This window comes from Bison bison, unplaced genomic scaffold (genome assembly GCF_000754665.1).
Source record: "Bison bison bison isolate TAMUID 2011002044 unplaced genomic scaffold, Bison_UMD1.0 scf7180017864495, whole genome shotgun sequence".
NCBI classification, from domain to species: Eukaryota; Metazoa; Chordata; class Mammalia; order Artiodactyla; family Bovidae; genus Bison; species Bison bison.
Window position 1 is genome coordinate 12,712,318 of NW_011495054.1, and position 21,780 is coordinate 12,734,097.

Here is a 21,780-nt window from a genome sequence, read left to right on the forward strand (position 1 = left end):
CAGGGTGAGCAGAACCCAGCCTTGACTCTGCTGAGCTTCACTCATCCAGCTTGATCAAAAAGTGACCACAGAACATGAACAGGAAGTTTACTCAAGAGGAATAAAAATGGTAAATCGGCATGGGAAAGGTGCTTAACCTCCCTTAGCTTTGCAATATTGGTCAAATTCCCTTTGACTCAGCAATTCTACATCTGAAAATTTATCCTACAGAAATATTTATACAAGGACACAAAGATATAGGTACACAGATGTTCTTAGCAGTTTGGGATACTGACGATAAGTTAAATGGCTTTATTAAATAAATTATGGTCCGTCTATACAGTAGAATATAATATCACATTAAAGAGAATAAAGTGATGGATAAGATATCTGAAACTGAAAGTGAAGTCACTCAGTCGTGTCTGACTCTTTGCAACCCCATGGGAGCCTGTAGCCCACCAGGCTCCTCTGTCCATGGGACTTTCCAGGCAAGAGTGGGTTGCCATTTCCTTCTCCAGGGGATCTTCCAGACCCAGGGATCGAACCCAGGTCTCCTGCATTGCAGGCAGACTCTTAACATGTTTAAAAAAAAAAAATAAGGCATGAGACATACCATATATGGTATATCCTCACTTTGACTAAAATAAAAAGTCAAAAGAAGTCTGCGGATTCTATGCTAACGCTAGTGGTGGTTATCTCTGGGAACTTAAGAAAACATAGAGGGCTTATGTTTTTTCTATACTGGTTCTGCAAATACAGTTTATGTTACAAAGAACATGTACTATATTTCTAGGCAGAAAAATCACACATACACACACAGAAAACCCCCCTCAAATCTCCAGTTTCCTCTGTCTGAGCCGAGGAGCCAGGCATGGAAAATCAGTAACAGTAAGGGCTTTGTCATCAAGCTGCAATAGACTTGACCACTGACTAGTCCTTAGGCCAGTGACTTGGCCTCCCTGAACCTCAGTCCCCCGATTGCTACAATGGGGATCAGATTCTCTACCTCATGGGGACACCTGATGATGAAATGTGATCAGGTCTGTGCAGCACTTAGCATCGTACCTGCTGTATGGCACTCAGCACACCCTGGCCCCCATTATTATTTATTAGGGCAAGACCCGGAGGAGATAGTGCCGGAGAGGGGAGAAGCCCTGCGCCCTGTTTCCATGGCAACACCACCAGTTCTGAACTAGTCCCACAGATGTCTCTGTCTCTGTACTTGTCCATACCACCGCCCAAACCTCAGATCCGTGTCCTCCCCCGCAGCCCAGGCAACCTCAGTCTCTACCGCCCCCTCCTCACAGATGCTCTGTGGTCTGGCTCCCCAGGGAGGAGAGCTATGCTTGTTAGCGAGCTGCTGGGTCCTGAGGGAGAAGGCGGTATACCTTGCATCAGGCATCAGGTGAGCGCCAGCCCAGACACTGTCGTCCTCGGGGCGTAAAGCACTTCGTCCATGCAAGCCCGAGCTTCTTTATTTTAAAGGACAGGGAAGCTGGGGTATAGAGGTATACTGTCCCACAGTGTGGTGTGCGTAGACACCAAGAGTCAGATACAGGCAAGAAATGGGGCAGGATCTCGTGACCACAGACTACCCTAGAGATGGTCACGTGACAGAGGAGAGAGCACGGTCCCAGACCCAGGAAGTGATTGGCCCGAGCCCAGGAGCAGAGCCCAGCCCATTTTCCATCACTGCCCACTGCCTCTCTGTAGTACCACGTAGGACCATGAACTCTTTAACATAATCAGGCTTAGGTTTGCAAATCCCAGGTTTTAGTTCCTCGTGGATATGTTGTCAGATGGAGTGTTTACCTGCCTGCGGGGCCTTGACTGGGAGCTTTGTATCGTCCGTTCTCAGGAGGCACAGAGCCCTAGCATCCACGCCCCCTGCCCAGGTTTAAAGACAGCGTGGTGGGGTCAGCTGTTGCCCAGGCCATGGCTGAGGTTAGAGCTGAGCCTCTGAGAACCCGATATTAGGTTACAAGCTGACCTGTGGGAGGTGATGCCTTGGGGGAACCAGGCAACCCTCTGTAAAGTAGAGCATAACCACCCAATGGAGAAATTACAGCTCTGAGTCCAATGGTAGGAGCCCACGAACCCTCCCTGGGCTGTGCCGGTCATTTCCCAAGTATATTCAAAGTTTGAACTAATTCCACTTTGTTTTCCTCCCAACTAATATATCCTGAGGCCCTGAGTGTAGAGTACTTGTCTAGGAAAGAATAAGATTCAGAAAAAAAAAAAGATCTGAACTCTGTCTGCTGGGAGTGTGCAGTGTGGTCAGAGAGCTGAAACATGTAGGGAGATTAAACAGCTCAGCTGGGCACCAGGAGACCTGGTTCTGAGTCCAGCTTTGCAAGTAACCCTCCAGGTGTTTTGAGCAACTGCCTCTAAGTAATTAGATTTTGCTCTTTTTTTCCTTAAAATGAGGGGAGTAGGCTAGAGCAGGAGATCTTAATCTGGGGTCTGTGGCTCCCCAGAGCAGTGCTTTTAAATCTTAAAGACAAACCATCTCCCTTTTATAATAGTATCTAATGTCTCCTCTACTATCCTGAAATGAAATTCATACATATTATAACCCACCTACACAACATAACTAAAAATTTAATACACTCTCCTATCTGGAATATAGGGCTTCCCTGGTGGCCCAGACATTAAAAACAGACTGTCTGCAATGCAGTAGACCTGGGTTCGATCCCTGGGTTGGAAAGATCCCCTGGAGAAGGGAATGGCTACTCACTCCAGTATTCTTGCCTGGAGAATTCTATGGGCAGAGGAGCCTAGTGGGCTACAGTCTATGGGGTTGCATAGAATTGGACATGACTGAGCAACTAACTGGAGAAGGCAATGGCAACCCACTCCGGTATTCTCGCCTGGAAAATCCCATGGACAGAGGAGCCTGGTAGGCTACAGTCCATGGGGTCGCTAAGAGTCGGACATGACTGAGCGACTTCACATTCACTTTTCACTGTCATGCATTGGAGAAGGAAATGGCAACCCACTCCAGTGTTCTTGCCTGGAGAATCCCAGGGGCGGGGGAGCCTGGTGGGCTGCCATCTATGGGGTCGCACAGGGTCGGACACGACTGAAGCGACTTAGCAGCAGCAGCAGCAGAGCAACTAACACTGTCATTTTAATCTGGAATATAAAAGAGAAATTAAAGGACACTAATTGAGACTCTTTCACGAATGAGAGGGCACGGTTACCCCCAGCACCTGTCTTCAGAATGGTAACCTTCCTACTGGGAACCACTGCCCCAAAGGGTCCATGATGGGCTCCGTGGGATCTGAAATTGTATGCTGTCAGATTCTCAGCCCTGACATTGTATGCCCTCAGATTTTGTAGGGATCAGTTCCCCTACAAAAGTGAAGAAGCCCTAGCCTGGAGGATCTCTGGGGCCTCTACGAGTCTGTGAGTACATAATTAGTGTCAAAATGAACCACTGCAATTCATGACCTCCACTTCCCTCAGGCCTGGGCCTAAGAACAGCCCTTTCCTTGTTTCTGAGGGCAGAATGTCATGCTAGGCAGAGTCATCTCAGCCCTGGTGCTTGGTCCAAGGAGCTCAAAGACTTCTCCTCTAGCATGACTGACTCTGGTTGCTAAGGCTCTGTCATCCAGGGCAGAGAGGAAGTCTCCTTCTTTCCAGAGGCACCATTGGTCCTGAAGAACTCTGGCACAGAGAGAAAATTGATGACTGTTATTACTCAGTCCATACCATGAAGAAAAGGGTGGGTGGTATGTCTACCCTTGGGTTAAACTATGCATTTTATCCAGGGTCAGAAAAGGGGAAGATTACATCTCAGGATTAAATACACAGGGTATTTTTTGGCTGGGAAAAGTGAGAGAAGACAAGGATGCGGAAAGAGCAGAGCTAGTGTTTTTGTTTTCCCACCCTGTTCTTTGGAAGGGGTGTTTGACTGGAATGGAACAACTCAAAAAAAGAAGGGTTAGATTAAAAGCAGTCTGTTTGTTGGCCAAGGCTTGGAAGCCTTCTCTGCCAACTGCATGCCCATTTTCTCTCTCCCAAAGAAATCACTAACAGGTCTTGTGAATTATCCTACCAAATATTTTCCATCCCTTTAGGAGCATTACATGTCTCCAAAATATATAGGACATGTGCCCACACATACACATTCATAGGAATTAACATCTGTCATTCAGTGTATATTTGAAGGAGTTTTGACACTGTAAAATTTGTCAGTGTAGGTGGGCCAAATAACAAAGACAAAAAAAATTTTTTTTTTACATATATTAACAAAAAGGGCTTCCCCAGTGGCTCAGCGGTAACAAATCCACCTGCAGTGCAGGAGACGTGGGTTCAATCCCTGGGTCGGGAAGATCCCCTGGAGGAGGGCATGGCAGCCCACTCCAGTAATCCTGCCTGGAGAATCCCATGGACTGAGGAGCCTGGTGGGCTACAGTCCTTAGGGTCGCAGAGCTGGATATGTCTAAGCAGCTAAGCACTCACCGATACTAACAAAAATGTTGTAAACAGTCTATAGACTATTCTGCAGTTTGCTCTTTTGGCCTAAGGATATATTGTCAACGGTTTCCCTGGTTAATTCTCATGAAGCTCACCTCCTTTTTATCCAGTATAGTATTTCAATAAAAACTTTTAAAGCAGTTCTCCTTTGAACATTTTAGTTTTCCTCATCTTTTATGATTACAAATAGGGGTGCATTGAGCATCTTTGTCCATTTATCTTTCTGTGGGATAAATTTCTGGTTCAAAAAGTTTGCCTAAAAAAAGGGTTGCCTATTTTACTTTTTTCAGAAAATGAACAGGACTGGGCTTTCCAGGGCCCAAGTCAGGCAGCAGTGCAGACCAGAGGGAAATTCCAGCTCCATCCCTTCCTCACATGTGACATAGTGACTTCCTGTTTCTATAAAACAAGACTAACGTTGAACTCAAGAGTTCCCATGAATAATATAGATTGCCAACCCTTTCCTGAGTCACAGGAATAGCCGTTGTCGCCATTACTATCATTATTTTAACAAGTACTGCTGCTACTAACTCTGCTCCCCGCCTTGCAAGACCCAGTTCAAGCTCTAACTCCTTTAAAAAGCTTTTCTCATGATTTCAGTCTATAGGGCCCCCTCCTTCCAAGCTGTTAACAGATGTGACTGTCTCTGCCACTTATCTGGCACTTGGCATGTTCTTTTTCCCTCTTGATGAACATCTTGTAACCACCTAGTCTGGGTTTCAGAAGGTTCAGGACCATCGCTGTGCCACCTTCGTCCTCATTACCTACCACACTGACTTGCTCAGTCAACAAATAGTGCTGTCTCTAAGCTCTGTGGGGCTGCCTGAGTGTCTGTCTTTTTGCCTCCCCTCAGATGTCCTGCGGTTTGACAACACCTACAGTTTCATTCACGCAAAGAAGGTCAGTTTCACCGTGGAGGTCCTGCTTCCAGACAAAGCCTCAGAAGAGAAGATGCAACAGTTGGGGGCAGTCACCCCAAAGTAATGCCTACCCCCACAGCAGGCCTGGCTCCCTCAGTGTCTCCCCATCAGTTTCTGCCCCTTGTAATGGTCATTTCCCCGGCACTCAGACACCCAGAAAAACTGGGCTAGAAGAAGGACCTTGGGGCTGGATCTGGGGAGCCTTCATTTGAGAATAAGAAAGACTGGGAGAGTAGCTGGAGTGGGTCTCCTTGCCTCTCATATTACTAAGGAGTCCCAGGGGTTGGGCACCGAGATAGTATCTGCCTTGTAAACTGTGCCAACTTCACCTGTCCAGTGTCAGCTGAGACAGGAAGGCAGGTGCCACGGGGTGGCAGGGAAGAAATTAGGAAAAAGGGGAGAGACTGAGACCTAACACTTAAGGGCAGCCAGCTGCAGGGGGTGGGAACTTGCTCCCAAATGAACATGTAAATCTAGATCGTAATGAGGAATCGCAAGGTAGCCAGTTCCTAGAGTTATGGTGGGGGTTCTGAGGCTCTTCTGCCCTTTGTCTCCGAGGCTGGGCTCTTGGCTTTTCCCAGGTCTTGGAAAGTGGCCTGAATCAGCACAGATCTTCCCCTTTAATGGTGAGAGGCAGGCCTCTCCCTCACCTCGAGGAATTCAGCAACCCCTGGGTCCCGCTAGCTGCCTCTTTGATTACTAATGATTGTCAGTGACTCAGAGCTTCCTGGGACGGTGAGCTTTGGTATCCAGCCACTGTCCTCAGATGCAAACAGAGCGCAGGGAAGTCACCTCCCGAGGTCCCAGCTCTGGGAAGGGCCAGAGAGGCTGGTGGTGGGTGCGAGTTCGGAGGCTTCCACCCCTATTTTTAGTGCCGCCAGGCTTTCATCAATTAACTCTCCATTTGAGCACCCCACCCAAAAGTGACAGCTGGGATCAAAGCAGTGAGGGCGCTGAATCTCCCAGGGGGCCCGACAGCCCACTTCCTGACTGACCTGAGCGAGGCCTTAGCAGTCCCGTCTCTGGGAGGCACATGGTGGGTGCCGCGGGTTCTTGGTGCCTGCTGGGGAGGCTTCCACGGCAGGGGCTCAGGGCAGCCACAGATAGCCTCGCGGGCCCCCACCCCCTCCGCCCACGGTGACAGGCAGGGATGGCCACGGTGGGTAGGGGGCGGTTAGGAGTGGCGGCTCGGCGACCAGGGGCTGCAGGTCACAGGCCCTGCGGGCGATCACGACCCTTAACCCAGTCCCAGGTTTTCCAAACGGACACCAGGTCCTGGGCTGCACAGAGCCGGGGAAGGCTCCCTGCCCCGGCCCTCACTGCCTGGGGCATTCCTTCCGCTCAGAAACCCAGGCCCTGGCCCAGCCTGGGGAGATGGTCTGGCCAAGCTGAGGGAGCGGGAGTAAGGGGGAGGCTGGCGCCGACAGGAGGCCCGAGGCCGCACAGGCCCCAGCCAGACCCCTCAGGAGGACATCCCGACCTTTGTTTACAACGCTCTGTTAGGAAAAGTAGCCAATGAATAAAGAACGTTCAGCGCGCAGAGCGCGTAAGTCTGTGCCCTCTGTCTCGCTCCTCACACTTCCTCACTCAGGCAAACTTCCGCCTCAGGACTACCCGCCAATCAGCGGGGCGCACGCGCAGAGCCACCTGCTACACTCGCGTGAGCGCCCCCCACGGCCAGCTCGTCCCCAGATTGGCCCGGCCGGTGGGCTGTCTTCCGCCATCTTTGCTAAGGGCACTAATGGTCCTCCTGATTGCTTTCACGGTCAGGGAGGAGGCCCCGCCTCGCTCCGCTCCGGCTTCTCCAAGCAGCTACCTAGAGTGGGTCCGGCGAGCGCGCGCACAGCTTGTGGTGGGCCTGGATTGGGAGGGTGGTGGCGAAGCGACGATCACGTGGCGTTAGGGACCGTCTCCTAATTCCGCGCAGGCATTACCAGTGTTTCCGGGGCCGGGGATCGCCTTTGGTTCCCGAGCCCAGCTTCCTGCAAGATCCCGCTGACCTGGCTGCCCTACACGATCCTACAATGATAAAGCCTCCCAGGGCTGAAAACGGCTCTCAATGGTAGGCTGTGCTCTTTATTTGATAATAATAAAGCGAATTCTTTAATGAGCATTTCCTGAGTACCAGGCCACAGCCCTGTGCTTACCTCTTAGAGTTACTGCAAGGATTCAAGGAAACAATAATAGATGCAGAGCGCTTAGAAAGCCTGATACGGTCAGTAAATATTGGCTACTTTTCATTTCTTCAGACCTGGCTGACAGTTCATAGGTGGCACAATTGGAATTTGAACCCAGGAGTGCCTGTGTTGAAAGGCTATGCCTTTGTTTGCGGATACCCAACCCCGCTCCCCAAGGGAGTCACAGAGCTTTAGTGAAGTGCGCTTATTCCTCACGTGGGTAAACGGGTCCAGGTGGCGAAGAGTTTCCTCTTTAGTGATCAATAACCCCATGTCCTGGGATTCTGTTCCGCTCATTTCCCCGAAGTTTTGTACCCCAACTCTGTTTCCCTGGCCTCATTCCTTTATTGTTCATTCGAGGTCCTGCCCGGAAGGAGGGCAGCCTAGTGAGACCCCAGTGCTTGAGAGCACGGGCCCTGCGGGGAAGGGTCTCCAATACGAGTTCAAGCAGCGACTTCGCTGGGGGTCCAGTGGTTAAAACTCTGTCACACTTCAATGTAGCGGGTGAGCCCCATTCCTGCTTGTGCAGCTAACATCCCACATTCCCCGGCACAGCCGGGAAAAAAAAGTTCAAACACCCTCCTCAGCGGGGCTCTCACCGTTCACCACCCCTGCCTTAGGAGCATGGGAACTGGAGCTGCGCTGCCTGGAATCAAATGCCGGTTTCACTACTCAGCAGTTTTTTGTCCTGGGGAAGTGATCTATTTTTTCTGTCTCTATTCCTCATCTGCAAAATGGAGTGGGATGGGGGTGGGGGAGGCTGGTGGGAAGGTTTAAAAGAAGCAATTCATCTACTCTTTAGCCAATGGTCTGGCCCGTAGTAAATTCAATCAGCGATGACTGTGTAATTAATCCTGGAAATCGTCCCAGAAGTAAACCTGTCCTGTTCCTCACTTAACAAATGAATAAAGCGAGGCTCAGAGAGGTTACAGGCTCTTGCCCAAGGTCACATAGCTGTGCTGCGCAGCATCCCGTATTTGAATCGCCTTTCTTTGGCTCCAACACCACAGTTAGTGGTGGAAGAGGATGGTGCCGATCTCTCAACTCCAGAGAAAGCCGTGAAGAAAATTAATCTGTAAAACCCAAGCCAGGGAGAGGGGCTCCGGTGTGCGGAGGAATTTGCAGACGCTCCCTGCTGGCGGGGAGAGCACGACCTGTCCTTCAGTCCGGGACCTTCGGCCGGTCCCGCCGCGGCGAACGGGAGAGCTGGTGGAAGCCGAGGCGGTAGGACCTGCAGCAGCGGCTGAGACCCTGGCGGAAGCGCCATGTCCGAGCCGCCCTCGCGGGGGGCCGAGCGCGACCTTTTCCGGGACACGTGGGTGCGGTACCTGGGTGAGCTCCGGGCAAGGGGCACAGCGACCCCCACACCACGTGGCTAGGGAAGCGGGAATTGCTAGAGGCCGGTGAGGGACCTGGAGATGGTGGGAGGATCTTTAGTTCTCTTTCAGCCAGGGGCAGAGACTGGGCACAGAGAGGGCTCTGAACTTGCTCAGGGTCACACAGCTCTGGGCTGCCCAGCCCTGCCCTTGGGGTTTTTGCTGGTCAGTCTCCCAGGTGGATTTCCATCCCATGCATGGAAGAGCCTGGTGGGCTACAGTCCATGGGGTCGCACAGAGTTGGACATGGCTGAGCGACTTCACTTTCACTTTTCACTTTCATGCACTGGAGAAGGAAATGGCAACCCACTTCAGTGTTCTTGCCTGGAGAATCCCAGGGACAGGGGAGCCTGGTGGTCTGCCGTATATGGGGTCGCACAGAGTCGGACTCAACTGAAGCGACTTAGCAGCAGCAGCAGCAGCAGCTCCCAGGTGAAAGCTGCAGTCCAGCTCAGAGGACGGGTGAGCGAGCTCTCCTCTCTGGCATGCCCCCAGGGGCTGTGGAGTCAGGGCATTAGGACTCCCATCTTGGCTCCTCACTGGCTGCATCTGAGCCTGTTTACTCCTCAGGGTAAAGGGGTGAACCCTGGGTCTCTCTCATTGCCTGGTAGTTGTAAGGGTAGAATGAGATAAGGTACAGAAAGGCCGGGCATGTGGTGAGTGCCTGGTCAGTGGGGCAGCCCTTCGTCTCTCTCACTGCCTCTGTGCCCACCAGCTCAAATGCTTCTCGAACCCACACTGTGAAGGCAGGTGAGTGATGAGAAAGGTGTCTGTGCTCAGCTCTTCCACAAGAGGACAGCTGGGGTGGGCATCATGGGTACCATTTTATAGGCTGGGAAACGGAAGCTCAGAGGGGTAAGATCGCTGTCTATCAGCACAGTCACCCAGCCGCTCCTCAGAAGGCTGAGGTAAGAACCAGCTGGCTCCAGTGCCCCCTTGTGGAGCAACCCAAGGGCTCAGGAACTGACGAGCCTCTCCCCACCAGGCTACGCCAATGAGGTGGGGGAGGCCTTCCGCTCCCTGGTGCCAGCAGCTGTCGTGTGGCTGAGCTACGGTGTGTCCAGCTCCTACGTGCTGGCCGATGCCATTGACAAGGGCAAGAAAGCCAGAGATGTGAGTGTTAACCTGCCCCGCGACCCCTCACCCTGGCCCGCGCCCCCTTGTGGTCAGTCCACAGCCTTGCACATGGTTAAGTCCCTTATAGGACAGTCCACTTCCTACAGCCTGGCCTGGCACACTCTTTACCCTCTCCTTTGTAGGGTAGTGACCCCCGCCCCCAGTCCTGTGGGTGACATAGTCTATACCCTGGTCGTGGATGTGAGTCCACACTCAGCCCTGAATTGGTACAGTCCAGAACCCAACGCTAATGTGGCTCTGTCCCCAACCCCCACTTCCCTTCCCTCTCCCTGGTCCAGTCTCATGCCCCTTGTCCACAGGGTTTCCCGCCTCTGCCCCTGCTGGATTAAGTGTCTCTTATGCCCACCAGGTACCGGGCCCTGAGGCAGGCCGCAGCAGCAGGGTGACCGTGGCCGTGGTGGACACCTTTGTGTGGCAGGCTCTGGCCTCTGTGGCCATCCCAGGCTTCACTATCAACCGCGTGTGTGCGGCCTCCCTCTACATCCTGAGCACTGCCACCCGCTGGCCTCTGGCTGTCCGCAAGTGGACCACCACCACACTGGGGCTGCTCGCCATCCCCGTCATCATCCACCCCATCGACAGGTGGGTGCGCCCCCCAGAGCTGAGCTTTGGGAGGGGTGGAGTGTAACGCCTGCGGCAGAGGCAGCGCTGCTCTTGCGGCTCCTGAGATGGAAAGGGCGGTCTAGGCCCTTGTCGTATGATCTGGCAGGTACATCGGCAGTAAAGGTAGGAGGTGCCGTGAGAGTAGGGGACACAGGACGAGTCAGTTCCCAGAAAGAAAACTCAGAAAACAACCAGAGGTAGGCAGGAACAGGTGCACCCTGGAAGGGATGGGTTTTGAGAAGTTTTGGTGACAGAAGTCCATCTGAAACTGGGTTAAGTAAAATAGGAATTGATTGTTTCATGTAACTGAAAAGTTCAAGGTTGTGCTGCTTGGGACCAAGAAACCAACTGATGCTCTTAGGCGTGTAGGTCTCTTTGCTGGTCTTCTCCCCACCCTATCCCGTCTTGGCTTTAGTCACTTTCCCACTTCCTAGGAGCAGAGATATCCACTCCAGTGTTCTTGCCTGGAGAACCTCAGGGATGGCGGAGCCTGGTGGGCTGCCGTCTATGGGGTCACACAGGGTCGGACACAACTGAAGAGACTTAGCAGCAGCAGGAGCAGAGATGGCTCCCAGCAACTCCTAGCTCCCCTCCCACCAGCTTAGCAAGCCCATAGGAGGCGTCTTAATAGTGACAGCAAAAATCCCAGGGAAGGCTGTCATTGGTCCATCCCGGACTGGGTGCCCACCCCTGAGCCAGTTTCCATTTTCTGATTGGCCAGGCTTGGGTCATGTGCCTGCCCTTAGAACCAGAGAGGGGACCAACCGAACCAGACCAACATGGAGTGGGAGGAAGAGTCTTTCCCCACAGGAACAGAGCTGACCCTGAGGCCCTGCATGAATCTTTTATGTTTTTGGGCCTCAGTTTTCCCAACTGGGTAAGGAAGAGGGTGATGGCCGCCACCTGGATGGCACTTGTTCCCTGTGTCCAGGAGTTCCTTTCCTAGCCCTGGTCTCCTGCCTCCCGTTCCCCCATTAGCATCCCTTGGTCAGCTTGGGTCATGACCCTACACTGCCCCACAGGTCGGTGGACTTCCTCCTGGACTCCAGCCTGCGCAAGCTCTACCCCTCAGTGGAGAAGCCCAGCTCCTCCTGATCCTGCCCCGCCATCCCTGGCCTGTGGGCCAGCCCATTCCCTGCTCTGTTCCCACTCCTTCCTCCTGCCAGGGGATGCGGATGCCTCGCTCTCTGGGGTCCAAAGCCCTGGCACCTGAGTGGGTTTAAGCTGCTTGGAACCCGAAAGACAAAGACCTCAGAGCAGCAGCTGCAGTGACCCGCAGACAGGACTTGAAGCCCGTCCGCTCCCATGGAATCTGTGATACTGAGCCGGACTGGACTGAGTGGGCCCAGCCCTGTCCCTTGACAGGACAATAACATCCTCCCATGGAGGGTAAAGCACCTGAGGCCCAGACAAGGCGAGAAGCATGGCCAAGATCACTTAGCAAGCTGGGGACCCAGGACTCCCAAAGGCTCAGCCAGGTCACCCTGATGGCGGAGCAGCAAGTCACTCAGAGAAACAGGCATACACCCGCGGGGACCCTGAGGACAGATTCTCTGCCCCTTCCTGGTCAAGGCCTGCTGGGGCCTGGCTGGACGGCATGCCAGCTCTCAGTCCAATAAATCCTCAAGAAGTTGAGTTTTCTCCGTTTCTGTTGGGGATGAGCAGGGATGTGGTGAAGGGGAGCAGGGCGGGAGCCTCAGAGGTGGAGGCTGGTGTCTCTGGGAATGCACCGCTCACAGTGGCCAGCAGTGGGCCTGTCTGGTACCTCCCTGCCCACCAGTGGTCCCCTGCACGTGCCTGGAATTCCACCTTGGTGCTGCCAGCCTCCTCTGGGATGGGCATTGTCCTTTTTCTGCAAGTCTCCTAAGATACACACTAGGAGGGCAGTCTGTTGGGCAGATATCATCTGAGCCTGACTGCAGCCCAGTCTTCCCTTGGTTCACCCCCTCAAGATAACCTCTGTCTCCACAACCTCCTCGGGACTCCCTCCACTGCTGTGCTTATAGCCCCGCCTCACCCCATGTGAGTCCCTAGGGCCAGGGCCTCCACCTGTCCTAGAAGCTTCAGCCCCAGTGCTCCCTAGGTCCCTGCACACATCAGCTCTGTGCCTCCGAGCCAGCGGGCGTTTCAGTGGCCCCAGTGTGTGTACGCATGCGTATGTGCTCAGCTGTGTCTGACTCTGTCACGCCATGGACTGTAGCCCACCAGGCTCCTCTGTCCATGGCATTTTCCAGTCCAGAATACTGGAGCAGGTTGCCACTTCCTTCTCCAGGGGATCTTCCCGACTCAGAGATCGAACCTGAGTCTCTTGAGTCTTCTGCACTGGCAAATGGGGTTCTTTACCAGCTGAGCCACCAGGGAAGCCCCCCTCGGTGAGGTAGGGTCAGCAGACTCCTACCAGTTTGTGAGAGCTGACCTGGGAGGCCCAGAGCACCAGGCACAGAATGGGCCGTTGCCCCTCCCAGTTCTGCTCTGAATGCTGCAGGGTAGGGCTGCTGGATACAACAAATAAAGTAACAGGATGCGCCATTAAATTTGTTTGGTTTAAACAACAAATAAGACTTTAGTACAAGTATGTCCCTAATATGGCATGGAATGTATATGCACTGAAAAGTTCTTCCTTGTTTATCTGAAATTCAAATTTAACGAGGCATCCTGTATTTATCTGCAACTCTTGTCTGGGGTAGCAGGCATCCATGGAGCTGGAACACCTCCCCCAAGCACCCCAGCCCTCTAGAGGTAGGAAACACTGTCTCCAGCTGCCTCTTTCCGGGGCAGGGGACAGTTCTTTGTGACTGGACTAACTTGTGTTATCCTATTTGATGGGAAACAGAGAGGTCGGTCAACCGGACTGGAGGTGGCAGATGCTGGGTGTAATAGGAAATTGCTTTCCTGGGGCCTAAGAGGATAAGGCAGACCCCGGATGGGGTTGGGGGAGATGTCTTTTCCCACCCCGGGGGGCCTGGTGGCCTTTGACCTGGGGCACGCTGGGAGTTAGGTCCCCCAGTGGCCGCTTCATGCAATGCTCAGGACCACCACGAGGAGGCAGCACCTCCCAATCCGCCCACCTTGGCTGGTTCAAACCACTTTCAAGATTACTGAGAAGCATACATGTCATTGAATCGCCCCTAGTCGGCCTGAATCCATGCTAAGCGTTTCCTGTGATGTGGCGTATTTACTCTTTACAACCACGTTGTGGTCGGGTCTCTGCTTCCTGGAGCGGGAGTCCCTTGAACCCCCCATCTCCCCCATCCCCCTTTCCTACTGCCTTCCAGCCCATGGCTCTCTATAGCCTTAGACGTAGAGCTGACTCACAGGCTGTGTGACCTTGGGCAAGTTACCTAACCTCTCTGAGTCTTGGCTCCCTCACTGTACAATACTCCGTAACGACCCTCTGAAGCTGCTGAAAGGGTTACAGGAGAAACGGCTTGCAAATTCGGCCAGAGTGGGTCTCACAGAGGGGGCTATTTAATCAGTATTATGACTATAATAGGCAAGACACTTCAAGAACACACAATTGGTGACTGTGCCATCAGATGAGTAATTTAGAGAGCAAGTATGCCAATTATATGGTTCAGGAACTCCAGCCCTAAGGATTTATTCAGAGGAAATAATTGGATGGTGATTTGAACATGTGCATCTGAGGATGATGGTCATGGTTTTATTTTTATACGAGAAAGTCTTGGGCACTCCTTAAAGGCCCAGTGTGTAAAGGAGCATTCTTCCGATCTGATCCTGCTTGCTACTGAGTCTCCCCAAGTCCTTTCTGTGTCCTGGTATCTTCTATGACTCCTGGAAGTCCCCGGGATCCAGTCTGAACATCCCAGATTTCAGAGCCTCCCCGCCGAGGCAGTCTCATTTCTCACCATGACACACCCTGCACCTCTGTCTTTGCCTTCCCCTGAACCCTCCAGTCTCTGAGCCTTTGCTCAGGTCATGCTGCCTGCTGGGAATGCCCTCCCCACCCCCACTTCCCTCTGTTCTCAGCCTTCAAGATCCATCTCTAATGGTACCTGCTCCTTGAACCCTCCCTGCCACCTTCCCCACCTCATCATCATGCAGCCCCTCTCCTTGGACAAGAATCATCAAATGACACCCACAGAGAACACAGCCGGAGTGCTTCCTACATGCCGGGCGCTGTGTTACGGAAACTCTGTCACGGCCTTTTCGGCACCTGGTGCCACCGTTATCATCCCACAGATGAGAAAGTGAAGTCCACGTGCGATGAGCCTTCCGTCAGCAGTTAACTCTCACTAAATCTCACGTGAGTGAGGAGGCTTCAGAGCATTTTCTAAAAGGAGGCATTGCAGGCAGGAGGATGTGGGGGCCTGGGGTGGGGGAACGTGCACGTGCTCAGCCTGGCCCAGCTCGGCCGGGCCCTGGGCTCCCGTGTGGGCTCCAGGTGAGGCTCGTTCCTTCCTCAGCCTCCTCTGGGCCAATTTAAGGAGGCTGGGGAGGGGGCAATGTCTCCTCATTATGGCTGCCCCCAGGAGGCTTCTGTGGGTTGCTCAGGTCTTGCTTCTCCGCAAAGTCTGGGTCCCCCCCTTCACACACAGTGGGCAGCTTGCAGGCCTCCGTCTTCCTGCTGCTATGCTGCTCGCTGACCACAGCTGAAATGGGGGTGCCCGTTGGCCAAGGCTAAGCAGGGTCTCTTTCTCTCCCCATTTCACCTCCTGGACACTCAGAACAAAGTGCCTGGCCCCTGAGTGAGACTGGGCACCCGGAAGTTGGGAGCTGGAGGGCTCCTGCCCATTGACTGTGGCTGGGCATCGGTGGATGCCAAGGGGCACCTTTTGACTCTTGGCTGCAGCCCTAGGCTAGGCTCTCTGTGCTACCCCGACCCCTCTCCTGGTAGCAAGTCCACGCCTCTGTCCACAGTGGGGTCTGTGAACTGTGGTCGAGGAGCTGGGACAGATGTGGATAATCTGACAACACAGCTCACAGCAGCCTCGGCCCCAAGGGTGGAAAGGGTCCACCCCTTCTTCCTCTGCACCCCTGCTGCAGCCTAGGGGTGGGACCTTTCCCTCAGGGGGCAAGGGTGAGACCCGATGCTGAGCCATCCTCCCCCACCACATCCTTGCCCCACCTGCAGACACTGCCACCATCTTCCAAGAGTATGGATCCATCCATCTCTGCCTACCTCCCCATCCCTTATTTGTAGGGTGGCCAGATAAAATATAGGACACCCAGTTAAATAGCATGTCCCAAGTATTGCTTTTTTTCTTCTTCTAAATCTGACAACCCTTTCTTCTCTTCCTCCTTCCTATCCACCCCTCTCCCAGCCCCCTGCTCGGAGAGTCGGCGGTCTTGTCCTGTTCTGGCAAGTTGCTGCAGGGAATTGGTGGGAGGGTGGGAGGCAGCAGGTGGGAGGAGGGAGGCTTTGGCTCCAGTCCTATTTCTGCCACCCACGGGCTGAAGGAAACGAGGCCAGCGCCGTTTTTGATCTATAAAATGTATCCCTGAGCGCAGATGGAAAGTGCTAGCTGCTGCTGCACGTTAGCTTGAATGGTCTCGGACTCAGGCCTCTTCTGCCCGTGACGGGGCTCACCCCAGCAGGCTGGGCTCTCAGCTTATTCCCAAGGAACGTCAAGTCCTTCGTTCCCCACCCACCCACCCATGTTCTCTGTGGAACTCCTCTCCTCCTGTCAAGAGATGTATCAGGACCTGGGGCTCAAGCCAGCAGCTCCATGTCCCCGGAGCAGAAAGCTCCTGGGGCCGTGGTGTCTCCCCGAGTCACCCAGGGTCATGGTGGGTAGCAAGAGGCTACGCTTCTCAGCGGCCATGTGAGCAGTGGACTGGATGCTGGGCTCTGAAGCACAAGCCCTGCCTGCTCTGCTGTGAGTTTCCTTGGATGACCTGCTTAATCAGCTTCGGGGGTCTCCATTGTTCCAACTGCTCAATGGGCATAATCCTCTTCTGCCCACAAACTGGGATTGGAGAGGGTGACATTCAAGACATTTCCACTGGACAATCTAAGATATTCCTTCTTCTCTGTAAAAGTAGAGTCTCAGGTGGTGGTATTATGGAGCAATTAAGAGCAATGTCTTTGGAGTTAAAAACAAACAAACACACACCTGGGTCTTGGATGCTGTGTGGTGTCGGAAGAGCGACTTCACCTCTCTGAGTCTTAGTATCCTTATGCATGTGTGGCTGTGACATGTAACCCCAGGGCAGGCGTGAGAGTGAAATGAGCTAAACTCACAGAGCACTTGGCACCATCTATGGTACATGGAGAGAACTCACTGAATGACAGCTGTGATTTTTTTTTTTTTATCGCCAGGCAGCAGCTAGAGCCAGATGTGACTTCCTTTGCTTTTAGGGAAGTGCCTTTAATTGCTTGAAACATAAGATGTGAGTTCCAAGGGGAGGTGGTAAGGGTGGGAGTGAGAGGTTGGGAAAGCTGTGTGTTTTGAGTCAGACAAAGCCTTCTATAGACAGCTCCTAACTACCCCAGGGGGCAGCCACTGCCAGAAATCTGGGGGCTGGGTCACCTGAGTCTCAGGAGAGACCATCCCCACCACAGCCCCTGTCCGAGGTGCTGAAATCTCCCCTTGTAGAATTCTTTTTATCTTGCACACCCATTTGCTCCCTACCTCCATTCAACTTCACATTAGTTGAGCATTTACTTATATAAGAGGTAGAAGTAAGAAGAATTTAGATACATCTCTGACCCAAGTTGCTGATAACTCATGGGGAAGAAATTCAAGCACACAAATGCCTCAGGAGAAGTGAGGACAAAGGCCGGGAGATTCCTTTTTCTACTTCTCAGGTTGCAGGGACATCCATTCTTGTTCCTGCCCTTGCTTCTTCCTCTTCTGCAGCCTCAGCATCCTCCAAAGTGGTGCCTCCCCCACTTTTCCTGATCTGATCACAGCGCCTGAGTTTTCCCCAAGGCAGCCCTTTCTCTTCTGACTAGTGTCAGAGTCAAGAGGACTACTGAGCAATTTTTGGAGGGAGGTGGGGAGAAGAATACAGAGACAGAAAGCAAAGGGCCAGGGTCTCTGGGAAGTGAGGGAGCCACCTAGACAGGGGTGAGCTCCTTGTCGTGTCTCTGCATGCCCTCGTCTGGGAGCAGCACTTCCACTGTGAAGCTGACCTTCTTGGCGTGGACAAAGCTATAGGTGTTGTCGAAGCGCAGGACGTCTGGGGAGACAGGCGGGAAAATGGGTAGCTGGGCCTGACTCTGTGCCTGCGCCCTGCCCCAGCCATGGGGGAGAACAGCTTGTGTTCCCACCTGTTGTGTTTGCCAAGCGGGGCCAAACTCCTCCCACTCTTCATCTCTCCCCCATGGGAACTACCCCTCCTGAGCAGGGCCTGTAAACAGACCCTGATCTCCCCCGGCACATGCCCAGCCTGGCTTTAGTCGCACCAACTGGCAACGAGAACAATGGCCACTGCACCCTGTTGTCTCCACACCTGGACACTCACATGACGGGGTGTCCTCGGGGGGCAGTTGGGAATGTCAGAGGCCTCCCAGCCCCCAGGGATGAAGTGGGGTGCTGGGCTAGGCCTGCACACACCTCCTGCCTCCCCTACTTAAAAACCTCCTTACAAGCACCCTGAGAGGTAGGAGTCGTAACCCCTGCTTCACAGGTGAGCAAACCAAGCCTCCAGGTTGGTGAGACTTTCAGGATTTTTGCCCAGGGTTATGCTGCTACCGCCAGGCTGACCTAGAACCCTGGCGCCACATGCAGCTGTGTGGCTCTGAAGTTGACTTGCTTCTCAGAGCCCTGGTTTCCTCCTGGGGAAAGTCATCTTCCCTGCTGTCCCTTGCCTGTGACCTGCGATGCTCTCAACCCCTTCAAGGCCCGTTTGGCTCCCCGCACACCGCAGGTGCGCTGGAGTGTGGGCCGCATGAGTGACTCTGTGGATGAGCAGCACTGACCCAGGCTGTATGTCCCTGGGGGCGGGGAGGTCACTGCCTCTCTATTGCTTTCTCTAAACCACGGGACAGGTGGCTCCATCCTTCCAGAGCTGGGGCCCAACCAGGGCAGACTCACAGACGCCGGCTTCCATGCAGGTGAGGCTCCCGTCCTCGGGCACCATGTGGGCGTTGTAGCGCTGGCTGGCCAGCACCTCCGTCATCTCCACGGCCCGCTGCCGCTCCCCCATCTTGGTCTTCAGGAAAACCCCGAAGCCTATGTCCCCTCCGTCCGACGCAAACTGCCACCTGTGTTGGGGGGAGGGGAAGGAGCACGGGCTGCTGCTGAGTCTGAGAGACCCCTGAGGGGCGAGGGTCCAGCTGGGGCGTGGGCGGTGGCCTGAGCCTTACCTGAGGACACAGCCCGGGAACAGGATCTCGTCCTCCACCTGGTGCGAGGAGCCGCGGCTGATCTGCGCCGAGTGCTCATACTGAGCCTTCACCTGGTCCCGCACGTACATGGACTTGGGGATCTCCCCACCGTAGTTGATCTGCAGACACAGAGCAGGACGGGCTTGCTCCCTGCTCCCAGCCATTGCATCTTTCAGGCTGTGTCTCCTGTTGGAGACGTTTCCCCATCGTCTGGAAGTATTCTGCTCATCCTGTCCTCCCCCACCCCTCAGCGGGAAGCCTTCTGTGTCCCACCAGCCTCGGTCAGGGCCTCTTCCGGGAACTTTCTCTCTCAGCTCATCCCTCTGGGTCAAAATTCTCCCATTTCTCATTTGCCTGAACAGCTGCTGAGAGCTCTGTTAGGGCAGGGCTGGGACTAACTCAATACCTGGCTCACAAGTATCTCTCCATAGACACTGGTGGAATGAATGAGTGGATGAGAAAGAAACCTAGCTTGACGCCTCTACCCTCCCCTGTTCTGGGGCTCTTCATACCTTGGTTAAACATTTGGGGTTCCCATCTGGGTCGGTCAGGGTCCCCCCAAACTGGGCAGGTAGTTGCTCAGGACTGATGAGTTTTAGCAATCCTTCCTTCCAGTTGCCTGTGGGCAGAGAGGTTGAAGGGTGACTACTGAGCATGGAGGGGTCCCGTCAGTGCCCCCTATTCCTACCAGGAGGGCCTAAGCTTGGCAGGTGGAGGAAGCCCTACAGGAGCTGGGCTGCCAGGGCTGATTCCCCAGTCTTTCAGGCCTTGGGCTGTAGAAGTGTCTTCCAGCGTTGTGTTGCTATGGTAACATGTTTCCCCTGGCTGATCAGTTTGCCCATTTTTGATGGTATCCCAGTGATGAGCAGTCAAGATTAGCGTTGTCTACGTGCCTTAGGAGACTTTAAACCCCAACGAGGTCAAGGACCATGCTGGGGGCCTTGCAGTGTGCAAATGGCCCACCCAAGTCAGACCTCTGGGTGGAAGACAGTTAGCCTGGGATCTTTGAAAGGACCTCCCCCTCTTGCTGCTTCATCATCACAATCATAAAGCCCATTACTGTTCTTCACGCCCTGTGCAAAGCTCTGCGTTCTGGATTCTCGGGTGTCACATGGCCCCACCCTTATAACCAATCCAAGTTATCCCCCCTACATGGCCATAGAAGGTTAATATAAAGAAACTGAGCCCATAGTCCAGAGGTTGACCAGCAACCAAACTGACACTGGTAAGGAGGAAGATGTGGAGGCCTTAGTTGCCAAAGAGGTATGGCAGGGAGTAAGACAGAGGTAACTGGATAGACTCCATAGTGTAAGACCTACTACACCTTTGAGAAGGAGGAGCCTCGGACTCCAGGTGATGCATGGACCTCTGGATGGGGGTGATGGGCCAACTTACTCCAAAGCTCATGAATAGAGTTCAGGGGATGGAGCTGGAACGACTTACTTCCCAACACTACAATTTTCCTGCGAGTGTCCTCACTCAAGAAGGGCTTCATGAGGTTGTATCCCACAGGGAACAGTTTGGTGGCTGGAGAGATATAAGCAAGTATAATGGGGAAAAAAATGATTCCATCGGGCCATTCTCTCCATAACAGTCAGAGCCAACAGCATGAAGGAACCATGAATTAGGTTGGCAAGTTGCAATGCCCTGCACTTGACAAACCATCCAACCAACTAAGCCAACAAGCAGCCAACAACCCACCATCCAACCATCCAACGTATCACACAGCCAGCAGACCAGCCAACAAGCAGCCAACAACCCACCATCCAACCATCCAACGTATCACACAGCCAGCAGACCAGCCAACAAGCAGCCAACAACCCACCATCCAACCATCCAACGTATCACACAGCCAGCAGACCAGCCAACAAGCAGCCAACAACCCACCATCCAACCATCCAACGTATCACACAGCCAGCAGACCAGCCAACAAGCAGCCAACAACCCATCATCCAACCATCCAATGTATCACACAGCCAGCAGACCAGCCAACAAGCAGCCAACAACCCACCATCCAACCATCTAACGTATCACACAGCCAGCAGACCAGCCAACAAGCAGCCAATCAATTCTCACCAACCCATCAACCAGCCTACCAATCAACTAGCCACCCGACCAAATAATCAAACCCTACCAAACCAATTGACACGTCAGTCAATCAGAAAACCAATCAGTTAAACAACCAGCTAACTGCCCAACCAACTGCCTTTTCCAGTCAGTCAATCATTCAAATAACCAACCATCCAACCAGCCAAACAACCAGCAGTCAACCATCCGCAATCCCACCAAACCAACTAACCAGTCTGCCAACTAGACGCTCACCCTCATAGCCAACCAAAATGCTAACTAGTCACTCAATCAGTCTACCAAACTAACAACTATCCAACTAGCCAATCAGATATGCAATCAACCACCAGGCAGTCAACTAGTCAGCTAACCAACTGGCCACTTAAACAGACAACAGATGAAGCAATGAGTCAACCAGTCCAGTCAACCACCAACATACAACCATCTTTCCGTCAATCCACCCACCCAGATAACAACTACCCAAATACTATTGAGTTCCCACCTGGCCCCAAGCCTGTGAGGGATACAATAGAAGTGAAGAATCAAAGGCTTTGCCTTCAAGGAGTAGACAACTCAAGGAAAGCAGGATGAATACATAAAGCTAACTGGAGGCTCAGAAGGCAGTAGGCAGGAAAGGCCAGACTGGGCAGTGCCAGCTGCCAATGGGAGAGGCAGTTTGAGGAGGGAGAGATAGACGTGGATAGGAGAGGTGAGCGGGGATTCCTGGACAAGCTGGGGTTGGGGCT

General features: G+C 53.4%; 3 protein-coding genes across 7 annotated transcripts in view; 2 read left to right on the forward strand and 1 right to left on the reverse strand.

The window, feature by feature from the left end:
* Positions 1 to 6,939, forward strand: part of LOC104980140 (SEC14-like protein 2) — a 20,690-nt gene extending 13,751 nt beyond the window's left edge. The window contains exon 11 of the mRNA XM_010828764.1: positions 5,315 to 6,939. Within this exon, the coding sequence (XP_010827066.1) occupies positions 5,315 to 5,445 (131 nt within the window). The 3' untranslated portion in view covers positions 5,446 to 6,939. The remainder of the gene's footprint in view (positions 1 to 5,314) is intronic.
* A 176-nt stretch (positions 6,940 to 7,115) lies between these two features.
* On the forward strand, positions 7,116 to 12,309 carry MTFP1 (mitochondrial fission process 1). Of its 4 annotated transcripts, none has more exons than XM_010828767.1 (6): positions 7,116 to 7,443; positions 7,517 to 7,596; positions 8,569 to 8,890; positions 9,920 to 10,047; positions 10,421 to 10,653; positions 11,697 to 12,309. In XM_010828767.1, exons 3-6 carry the CDS (start codon positions 8,824 to 8,826, stop codon positions 11,767 to 11,769), a joined length of 501 nt encoding a protein of 166 aa, XP_010827069.1. In that variant the 5' UTR covers positions 7,116 to 7,443; positions 7,517 to 7,596; positions 8,569 to 8,823; the 3' UTR covers positions 11,770 to 12,309. The 4 variants fall into 4 exon arrangements, with proteins under 4 accessions (XP_010827069.1, XP_010827067.1, XP_010827070.1 ...); XM_010828766.1 differs by having other exon boundaries at positions 7,118 to 7,202; positions 7,309 to 7,596; XM_010828765.1 differs by having other exon boundaries at positions 7,116 to 7,596.
* Positions 12,310 to 16,982: 4,673 nt separating this feature from the next.
* The window catches only part of SEC14L3 (SEC14-like 3 (S. cerevisiae)), a 14,923-nt gene continuing 10,125 nt past the window's right edge, over positions 16,983 to 21,780 (reverse strand). For both annotated transcript variants that reach the window (XM_010828770.1, XM_010828769.1), the window contains 5 exons: positions 20,411 to 20,494; positions 19,480 to 19,586; positions 18,947 to 19,086; positions 18,675 to 18,844; positions 16,983 to 17,817 (listed from right to left, as the gene is read on the reverse strand). In XM_010828770.1, coding sequence (XP_010827072.1) covers positions 17,696 to 17,817; positions 18,675 to 18,844; positions 18,947 to 19,086; positions 19,480 to 19,586; positions 20,411 to 20,494 — 623 coding nt within the window. In that variant the 3' untranslated portion in view covers positions 16,983 to 17,695. The remainder of the gene's footprint in view (positions 17,818 to 18,674; positions 18,845 to 18,946; positions 19,087 to 19,479; positions 19,587 to 20,410; positions 20,495 to 21,780) is intronic.